General features: G+C 42.3%; 1 protein-coding gene across 1 annotated transcript; it reads right to left on the reverse strand.

Moving 5' to 3' along the window:
- Positions 1–848: 848 nt before the first annotated feature.
- Positions 849–10,800, reverse strand: LOC122926109 (hepatitis A virus cellular receptor 1-like). Its single transcript, XM_044277495.1, has 5 exons — positions 10,560–10,800; positions 9,186–9,292; positions 6,084–6,161; positions 2,575–2,659; positions 849–1,090 (listed from the first exon to the last, which is right to left on the reverse strand). The coding sequence occupies exons 1-5, from the start codon at positions 10,798–10,800 to the stop codon at positions 1,065–1,067; spliced, it is 537 nt and encodes a 178-aa protein (XP_044133430.1). The 3' UTR covers positions 849–1,064.
- Positions 10,801–11,112: the final 312 nt, after the last annotated feature.

The following is an 11,112-nucleotide window of genomic DNA, read 5'->3' on the forward strand; positions in this document are numbered from 1 at the left end:
TCACTTTATAGCTTTGCGGTGTAGAACTGGGTCCTTTTATCCTAGAGGACATTGCAAGTAATAACCTAGCCTAGGGTTAACAAAGATTAGACAGCTGTTGAATGAACACTTATTTGACTAAAAATGCAGGTGTCCTGAACCTGGAAAAAGAACAAAAGTATCAGGTGGTTGAAAAATTTAGCTGACAGATTTCCCCCCCAATACACAAATGATTAGCAGGAACCACTGAATTTGGCAGGTTCAAGGAAATATTCCCAATATGGCTGTTCTTAGGAAAGCTTTAAACAATTAAACTACCCCCCCCCCCCCCCAATCCTCCAGGAGAGATGACCCGCCTCCAACCAGGTAGGGACAGGAAGATAAATTTGACCCTTCTCCAGCTCCTCCTCATAGCCTTCTTGTCCCTCCAGATGGGAGACTTGTTCTCATGGCATTTGCTGAGTCCGCATCTGTGAGGCGGCTGGGAGAAGATTGCATTCCTCTCCACATGAGGGAAGCAGGCAGCACCCATGGCCTATTTGGGGTTTGAGGTGCTGATAGCCTTACAGGGATCCCTGCTCCTTAGAGTAGATGTAGATTTATCAAAATTGGCCAAAGGGGCAAATGCCCTTCCTTTTGAAGACATGGGGTCCCTAAAAGACTTAATGGATAAGAAAAATAGATTCAGGTTTGAAAAAATGTGACAGGCACAGCACACTGAAGTGCCTTTTGCGCTTGACGCAATCCTCTCTCAAATCCTAAGAGTCCACATTTCAACATTGAGTTAAGGTGTTCTATGGAAAAAAAATTGCAGATCACCCATGGTTCATCTGATTTATTTATTTTTTGATAGTGGCAGACGGGTTAAGACCAACGATTCCTCCCTGGGATCTTAATTTAGTGTTTTTCTTGTTTGTTCTTTTTTCAAAATATTTAAAACCTGCTTTGGAGTTCCCCAATAAACTGCCTTCTAGTGGTTGCTAGTCTTCTCCAGCGGCTGTGATAAGTGACTGTTTTTAGCAGACAAGCCCAATGTACAGGTGTTTAAATGGCAGCCAATATAATGTGGGCCAGACGTTCAGGGCTTATCCTTTGTTCACCTTCATGATGCCTGCGAAGACAAGAAAATCACTCAGAGGGATGATATTGAAGAAAATGGCACAAGATGGGGGGGGGGGGGGGATGTCATTGGTAAGCCTCATGCACACTCGGATTCCATTCATATGCCATGCATGATTGTTCACTGACACAAATATTTCTGAGCAAGATTCCTCCCTTCCCATAATGTAGTTTTTCTGCAAATTTATAGAATGCTTTGTACGGAGGGCGACAAGTCTTTGTGTGAGATGCACATGGAAGGCAGACAAATACAGTATGGACAGTTGTCTGCATGAAGCCTTGGTATGTAAAATCTAACTTCCTGGCTGAAGATTAATAATTCTGCCTGTCGGGCTGCTCTGTATAAACTTCATGTAGACTAAGTGTGTAGGTAAGGTCATGGAGGGGGTAACTATTTTAGAAATTGCTTCTTTATACGTATGTCATTAAACCTTTGTAAATGGTGGTAACCTTTCCAAAGGATAAGGCATCAATATCACATTGGCGGGGGCACAAGTCCCAGCACCTATGCCAATTGGCTGTTTTGAGACACTGCAGCACTTACTGGCGCTCTAGGGAGTGCAGCTGCCTCCCGGGTGCTTACCAAGTACAGCGGCTGTGCTTGGTATTGCAACTTTGTCCTATTGACTTGAATGGAGCTGAGCTGCCTCTAGGCCATGTGACAATGTACAGTGATGTCACATGGCCTAGGAAGAGGCCACAGCGCTCAAAGCATTTGGCCACTTAACAGCTGGTCGGTGGGGGATCTCAGGCGTCTGACCCCCACTGATCTGATATTGATGACCTATCCTGAGAATACGTCATCAATATTCCTGCAGAACCCCTTTTAACTTGGGTCCATAATACTAACTCTAAAAAATGGTCTCTGATCACATCTGCGAGAGTGATCTGAATGACAGTTTAGTATAATTCATAAGGTTCTGATAATCCTCTGAACACTGATCAGGGCAAATAATGAGTTGGAACACTTCCTCTCAAAGTGAATAGGGCAAAGCTAGAAGTAGGAATGTGCAACTGTCTGAAATAACCATGATGGGACTACTGTTTCCCCTTGTTCAACCAGCAGGATTACCAGATCACACACTGGCTTATTCTAAGCAAAGCTGTTTTCCACAACAGGTATGTTTGTTTCCAGACACAAAGGCCTAGATTTACTAATGTGTCTGCACCAAAAATCTGCCTACAAAGTGGTGCAATTTAGTGCATCTAGGGTTGTGTAAATCCCCCCCCCCCCCCCTACATGTTTGACCAGGGGTGGGTCCTAGTGGAAAGGTAGAGCCTTGTTGGGAAAACCTGTATCGGGGTAAGATAATCAATAGTTGGTATGGAGTCAGACGTCTTTCCCTGCACCACGTTTATCATCCAGCCTGAGCCCCTGTGCAGGTTGAGATGGTCTGTCCCAGATTACCACCGCCAGGACTAGTTAATCTAGGCAAATGTTTATTTCTATCACAACTTGTGGTTTCCAGCACTTACATGAATAGATGAGCAGAGGCATGAAGGCGAGGGAAAAAACAATGGTCACTCTTATAATGAGGCTGTAATTTATCTCTGCAATCTCCTAGAATATAAAGGGTAAAGAAATCTTGAATGTCATTAATTTCTTAAAGGGGTTGTCCACTTTATATTGATCTATCCTCTGGATAGATTATCAATATTAGATCAGCAGGGGCCTGACTGCCGGCATCCCAACCGATCAACTGTTTGAAGAGAACGCAGTGCTCATATGAACGGTGTGTTCCTCGTGGTTTACCTGCTTGCTGTTGACAATGCAGAGAATAGCAGGTGTAATTACAGCTCCTCAGTCCCATACACTTCCCCTTCACTAGAATAGGATGGAGCCGTCCTATTGAAGTGCAGTGTAGTTGTAATTACACCTGCTTGCCTCTGAAATGTCAGTGAGCAGGTGAAACCGTGAAGAGAAGGTGGTACTCGTATGAGCTCTGCGGGCTTGTGAAACAGCTAATTGCTAGGGGTCAGCCCCCTCCAGCCTGATATAGGTCATCAATGTGAAGTAGACAACCCTCTTTTAATATAGTATGATCTCAGCTTTTTTTTTCTCACAGGTCCAGTAACTTTATAAGAACCCTTCCTTAGGCAAAGCTTTTACATTTTATTTTAAAAGCTATGGATCGTTTTGGTGCAAATGGTTTTAATTGTTTACTGTATTATGGAATAAAAATATTTGCAAGTTGTCTTCAAAATGGTACACCGTCTTGTCTTCTGTAGTTTGGCTGTATTCTCATACTGCAGGCTATTCCCTCCCATTCAGTATAAAATCTGTCAGGACAAGATCTCTGCTGGCTTAGTCCTCTGCTCTCCTACATGGTCAGAGCGGGGTTGCAGGATGTGTGGTCAGAGCTTGTCCAATGACTGGCTACTCCATTCTGTGCATTCACATCCCTGTTCTGTCTTCCATTCTTCTGCTGGATCTATCTTTCTGTGATTGCCACAGTAAGGATGGTGGTAGCTGTAGCTTTCAACTGAGTGTGTGCAACCATCTCGGTGAGGTGGACAGAAATAAGGAAACTAACAAATAGCAGGTAGTGCTATACTGGAATTACATTTTATCAAATAGTTCAGTGGCTATAATAAATGTATTACATACAATTTGATAAAGGTATTCCTATACAGGTGCTGGCTTGAAAAATGCCGAATATTTTTTGGGGCACTATTTAACAGGTCCTGCTCGAGGCACTGATGTAGGGTCCCTAGCAATGAGCCCTGAATGGGCTTCCACACTGACAAATGGGAGTGGGCTGGTGAGGGGTCTCTTCTGTTTATACTGGGCGTTGCATTTGGTGTGTGCAGCTGCCATCAGTGCCAGTGCCCTGAATAGAGGTGGAGTACATGTATCAAAAAATGTACCAAGCGCTTTGTTTCTAAATGTTAGTCTGCCCCTCCGACCCCTGATAATGGACATTAGAAATGCATGGGGTCATTTTTAGTAATTTTCGGTAGCTTGTTGTGCTAGCATGGTAACAGTGAAACAGGTTAGGGTGGGTTTACATCATGTTTTTATTTTATTTATTCCCATCCCTTTAAGTGTCCATTCACACATCTGTAGGTGTTTTGCGGTCTGAAAATTGTGGATCCCGGCTGTGTGCGTTCCACATCTTGCCGACTGCACGTTGAGAATAGGCAATAATAGACTTGCCTATTGTTTGCGAATGTGGGCAAGAATAGGATATGCTCTATATTTTTAGTGGGGCCGTGGAACTGATCTACGGATCTTGAAATGAATGGGTCTGCACCCGTTCCGCAAAATTGCAGAACGGATGCAGACCCAGAACAACTGACGTGTGCATGGACCCTAACAGATACATTGTAGTAAATAAAAAGAGGATCTATGCCACCACTGCTAAGGAGATATCGGTCACCTGATGTAGAAGAGGTACAAGTGCTCTAGAATTAGCAGGTTCCCAATTCAATGTCTTCCTGGATATCTAATATTGGGGTACAGGGATCCATTACTGGACAAGACCTCTAGTGATGTGTCATACAAAATCTGATACAGCGGAGGTGGTTATTTACTCTAGCATTGCCTAGATTTGAATAATGCAGGCCCGGGGTGATAGAATATCACATGCTACGGTTTCCTAGTAATTTTTACTAGGGTTGCCCCAAATGGAGACCCGGTCTGTGGTTAGTGTAAATCCTTTAATGTATATAATTCCTTAGGGTATGTTCTATGTTTTTGCGGATACCACGGAATGGACATACGTATGCAGACTAACTGCGGTCCACATCTTTTGCAGCCCCATTGAAGTGAATGGGTCTGCATCCAAAATGCAGACAAAAAAAAATACATTTGTGTGCATGAGCCCTTAACAAGCATTAAATGGGTTACCTACCCTATGTGCAGACAATCCCAGTGGTGGTAAGCTGTGGCCAAGTTTAAATAAAATAGTCTGTCCACCTTCTGACTCCCCTGCCCTGATGGACTGGAGGTGGTTTGGTTCCAAGTGCAAGAACTTCACATCACTGCTCCTTACCACCATTGGGGTGGTTGACTCTTAGGCCAGGCAACTCCTTAAGAGCTACTCATCTAGTGGTGGCTGAAAACTGCCAGATTTGTCTTTTTAATGCTTGTGCAGCATACGGGTAGGCTACCTGACACTGCTAGATTGAAATATGTGTTTCCCTTTAAGCTAGTCAGGCCTGCTTCAGGCAATCCTTGTCACTGCCAGCAGAGGGAGCCCCCAGTTCAGTATAAATAGGTTAGGGCCTAGCCCAGGAAGAGAGAGAAGTTTCTAGACTCAGTGTTGAGAGGGTCAGAGCTCAGTCAGCAGTGCAGAGATTGCATCCCTGGTGTGGAGGGTCATACCCACCCAGCTTTCCAGGTTAGTGATACCTGAAGAACTCCAAAGACAGAGCCAGCCGTCAGGAGGGAAGAAGACCTCTACCAAGTATTTGCTCAAGGGTTATTACCAAGAATTAGGTGTCTGGACCTTGAGGGTTTCTGCAAGTAGAGTAAGAGGAAATCCCTGAACCTAGGAGGCCTGTCTCGAAGTTAACCTTGTTGTAGGTGAAAACCTGAACCACCACTGTTAACTGCATGATAAAGTGTGAAATAGCTCTGGACCTGTGTTATCTGGCTGTTTACCCTACTACATATTCATGCAGTAAAGTTGACCTGTTGTATGAATACCTGAGTTACTCCATTATTCCACCTATCATTACACGGTGTGTCACCGTTCAATTGACACTGGCGTCACGACATTCGTCACCTGCCTGTTCCAGTGCTGACCCGTTTGAAGACGACAGTGAGTCCCAGGTTAGTGGGTTACCCTGCACTACAAAGCCCAGCATACCTAAAGCGACACTACTGACCCCCTGGGACACTGCACTTGTCTATACAGGGGACTTGGAGCTTTGAAGCTGATCAGCACAGAGACTTTGCAAGAAGCAGTCATCTCGTAAGTGATGAGAAAAATCCTTTATGGAAAAACGTGTTCACCTGTTCTTTTCAGGAGAAAACTTACTATAATGGTTAATGACTTGGTCTCCTCTACAGCTTCTTCTGGGGTGCTTGTTCTCTTCACCTCTGTAGGTGATGCTTCCTAAAGAAGAAAGATGTACACCTCTGATGAAATATGCGGACCAAATCCCTGTCCACATGAATCTTCAACCTCAGGCCTTGTTCACATCTCCGCTTGGAGATCCTGTACAGAGCAGCCTGACAGATTGTTTATTTTGCCTGCAATGAGGGCCGGTGTCTGGCTGATTTCCAGCATAAATACCAGCATTTTCACCAGATCTCCGAAGCGGAACGAGGGCTAACTGCAATTTGGGAGAAACATACCCCAGACTGTCCACCATTTAGAGAACTTTCCTGCTGGACTCCCACAATAAAATGCTGCTTGCTGGATGGTACTGATGTGTATTCCTTATATAGCAATAGTTGGTCACTGAATGAACTTGGCATGTGTTCATTATCTAAACTCTAACTAGAGATGAGCGAATTTCATGTTAGGAAATTCGTTCACACTTTGTATTCTGGTAAAAGGTGAATTGCGTTATGGATTCTGTTACTACAGACCATAACGGAATGCCTTTAGAGGCATTCATCTCATGCATAACGGAAATGGAACTGATCTGTTTTGCAGCCCATAGACTTCTATTATAACGGGATGCCTCTAAAGGCATTCTGTCATAGAATTTTGTTATGTATTTCATTACCACGGACCATAACGCAACTCTCCTTTTACCACAAAACGAAATGTGAATGAATTTCACAATATGAAATTCACTCATCTCTATCTAACCATAAAGTATTTAAACACTAGATCAAACTATGTTCACTATGGCACTATTAATTGGACACTAGTACACTCTTTCTACTGGACAGTGCTTTTGTATGATCAGTTTATGCAGTATTATGTGGACATTTTTACACTGGGTGGCACAGTTTATATGGCACTATTTAAGTACTGGATGGTACGGTTTTAACTATGTGGAAGTATTAAGTATAGCAATGTTAAAAACAAAATGGACTGATGGTTTATGTAATATTTAGCTCAAGGGCACCACACACATTGAGTACTTCATAATCCTGATCTTTTCCTATACAACTCTGCAAGTTCCTTCCAAAGCCCACTCCATTACACTCATCTAATTATACCTTACTAGTCTTTAGAGAATAAGCAAAACTTCGTGGCACTCTGCCGTCCGTTTGCTGCTGGAAGTCTGGTTCCCACCCCGTTTCAACAATAATATAAGAACTCCAGCAATAGCGTTGCAAAAAAGGAATCTTTTAATAGACATATGCGCCATCCCAGACAGTGCGATTGCACATTCACACAGACGCCTGTATCCTGGATATCTATCCCGAAGCGGCAGAAGTCTGATGAAGGCTAATGTATGGCCGAAACGTCATGAATTCTACACAGCCGCATATGTCTATTAAAAGATTCCTTTTTTGCAACGCTATTGCTGGAGTTCTTATATTATAGTCTTTTAGAGAAGTCAGGACAACCCCCAACCCATCGCCTCTTCATTTGTCTTCTGAAATACTCTGTGCAGATATGTTTATACTGAGGACATTCCTATAGCCTACATTAATTCACTTAATTTATTGGCAGTGTTTCTCTCAATGTTCCCTCAGGTTCTGTGGGATTCAAAGTCTCTTCATCAAACACTTTCTAGAAAATAAAAGAAAATGGTGAGAAACCAGAACTCCCTGGAAATGATAGTTGTGTTCAAAATAATAGCAATCAGACATCACTAACCTGATCGATCACTGTTTTTGGTAGAAATGATATTTCTACATGGCAAATAATTTACTAGCAGGTGCAGTAGAGTAATAGAAATCCAACAGTCATGACATGCATGCTGCTGATTCAGTGTAATTGAATCACTAATTGTAAGGGGCATGTTCAAAATAATAGCAGTGTGGAGTTCAATGAGTGAGGTCATTCATTCTTTGAAAAACAGGTGGCAATTATTGCACTTATTTAAGGAGGAAGGCAGCAAATGTTGTACGTGCTGGTTACAGTGCATTTCTCTCTGAAATTCTGAAGTAGGTTGTTCCAGACATTGTTCAGAAGAACAGCGTACCTTGATTAAAAAGTTGATTGGAGAGGGGAAAACATATAAAGAAGTGCAGAAAATGATAGGTTGTTCAGCTAAAATGATCGCAAATGCTTTAAAATGGCAACCAAACCCTGAAAGATGTGAGAAAGCAAAAAATTACCATTGGAATGGATAGAAGAATAGCCAAAATGGCAAGGACTCAGCCAACAATCAGCTCCAGGAATATCAAAGAAGGTCTAAAGTTACCTGTGAGTACTGTTATAATGAGGAGACTCCTATCTGCAAGAAGCCCCTGCAAAGTCCCACTTTTGAAAAAAAAAAAAAAAGAAATGCGCTGAAGAGGTTACAATTTGCCAAAGAGCAAAAAGACATTTTGTGGACTGATGAAGGTAAGATTGAACTTTTTGGGTTTAGTGGCCAGACGACCCCCAAGCACTGAATTCAAGCCACAGTACACTGTGAAGAGGGTGAAACATGGTGGCTCCAGTATCATGATATGGGGATGTTTCTCATACTACAGTGTTGGGCCTATTTATCGAATACCAGGGATCATGGATCAGTTTGAATACATCAGAATACTTGAAGAGGTCATGCTGCCTTATGCTGAAGAGGAAATGCCCTTGAAATGGGTGTTCCAACAAGACAAAGACCCCAAACACACCAGTAAACCTGCAACATCTTGGTTCCAGACCAACAAGATTGACGTTATGGAGGGGTCAGCCCAATCACCGGATCTTAATCCAATAGAAAACTTGTGGGGTGACATCAAAAATGCAGTTTCTGAGGCAAAACCAAGAAATAGAGAAGAACTGTGGAATGTAGTCCAATCATCCTGCGCTAGAATACCTGTTCACAGGTGCCAGAAGTTTGTTGACTCCATGCAACACGGATGTATAGCAGTTCTCAAACAGCTAAACATTAGTTAAGTTATTCAGAGGAAAGCAAAATCTTCAAACCTTTTTCGGTTTATATAGTGAATGTTTGTTTGAGTTTGTAAAGAATACAACACAAATTTGATATCTTCATGTTTTGATTTGGAATAGAATGTGTACCTCAATTTCCTTGTGAGTGACTTTAGGATGAAGCAGTGTAGATTCTTTAGGGACATAAACCAGAGCAACCCTAGGATCATTCAGAACATCTTCATGTTCCACATGCTCTGAAACAAAAAATTAATTGGAATATACATTAATTTTGGGTATGGTTCATAGATGTTGCAGTAATCCCAGTACTATGGTTCATATATACTGCAGTAATCCTAATACTATGTGTGATTTATTAGAGCCAATACTACACTAGTACAATGTAACATCCACTAATACTGTATTCTATAGAATAAATGAGCGTGTGTGTATTAGATAAAATACGACATAACTGCAAAATAATGTACAAGCATATAACTAACACTGGTTTTGTGTGCATGACCGTAAATGAGGCATCCGTGTAAATGTAGATTTCTAATGCTAATCTGTTTTCCCTTAGTCCTTAACAGTGGAAAATATGGGATTGTTCTGTCCCTGTATACTAGTAGGACAAATTGAATTTGTTTACACTACTCTACTAGAGCCCATTGAGCCTATTAAAGGACATTTAGTCCCTCCCACCTTGTGTTTATTAAAAAGTAACCTAACTAAGACGGGAATCTTGTGCTGCAGGATTAAGGGAAACAGATAAATTTTTCGAAATCTGTTTCCTTGCACCCTGCTAGCAGCACTATAATAAGGATTTGGCAAGAAGTAACCCCACAGGGAGGACACTCCTGTCTGGTGGAACTTTGAACTGACATCCTGAAAGCTAAGAATTAGAAATATACGGTATAAAAAAATATAATATATAGTAAACTTCAGCCATGGAAAAGGAGGAGATTAGAGAATTATCGCCTAGGAATTTATGCTAAACCCCATACATAGTGTATTGTTAGCCGAACCCACAGCGAACAATTTGACAGATTAATATGTATAAGGAGCTCCCAACGCTCCCCCCCCCCCCCCCCCCTAACATTTTTGCCATCAGTGTCAGTGGCCTTCCTCAGGATAGGTCATCAATATCAAATCAGTGGGGTGCGACACCCGGCACCACGCCAATCAGCTGTATGAAGAGAAGGCTGTGCACCAGTGCTATCTCATGTCTTCTTGCTTGCTGCTATGTCTATGACTAATGTGTATGGCCACCTTGAGAATATATTTTGGTTTTGATTGCATGAAATCCACCTTTTCCATTCTAATCTCCAAGCAAATCATCCAGTCATAGAACAGATACTCTAATTCTGCATCCTATGTCTAAGACTATAACTATAATACTACTCCCTATGCACACGAAAAAAAATAACTACTATATTACTGCCTGATATGTACAAAAGAACTGCTATAATACAGCCCCCTATGTACAAGTTATAAGCACTATCCTTCTGGCCTTTAGGACCTTACCTCTGTTCACATCTGTCTGCTCCTTTAGGTCATTGAAGAGTCCTGGAACCTCCACTCGGCAGCAGTATTTTCCAGTATCGTCCATAGTTGCCCCGATGATGGTAAGGGTCACGTCGCCCTGTTCAATGTCTCCATTTAGCTGGTATTTGTCAGATCTTCTCCAGGTCACTTTGCTGCCATCAGTCCAGAGGATCTCATTGTTACAGCTAGAAAGTGAACAGACGCCTCGCCCCCAGCACATGCTGTATTTGTGTGTGTGGACGGTATACTTGCAGGTGATCTGCACAATACCTGGGAATGATTGCACCTTATCTGTTCGTAGGAAAGCTGTGGAAACGCATTAGAGTTGGATTGCACCTTGTTATCATATAGGAATCTACAGTCTTTGCTCTATATATATTTTCAAATGACTGCCCCTTTATAAGGAGAACATCGGGAAAAACTATGGTTGTATCAGGGGAAATGCTGTATAAATGATGCATTCTTACCTGGGTGAAACAGGAGGATCAGTCCAACAGTGATGAGCTCCTGATGCATAGTTGTCAGTGATTAT

Source organism: Bufo gargarizans, chromosome 2, assembly GCF_014858855.1.
Source record: "Bufo gargarizans isolate SCDJY-AF-19 chromosome 2, ASM1485885v1, whole genome shotgun sequence".
NCBI classification, from domain to species: Eukaryota; Metazoa; Chordata; class Amphibia; order Anura; family Bufonidae; genus Bufo; species Bufo gargarizans.

Excerpts from the sequence above, each read along its gene's own strand:
- LOC122926109 (XM_044277495.1), bottom strand. The coding sequence starts at position 10,800 with ATGTGCTGGGGGCGAGGCGTCTGTTCACTTTCTAGCTGTAACAATGAG. Across the intron at positions 9,293-10,559 it reads GCAGACAGATGTGAACAGAG|AGCATGTGGAACATGAAGAT; the intron begins GTAAGGTCCTAA and ends TTTTTGTTTCAG. Across the intron at positions 6,162-9,185 it reads TCACTCACAAGGAAATTGAG|GAAGCATCACCTACAGAGGT; the intron begins GTACACATTCTA and ends TTTCTTCTTTAG.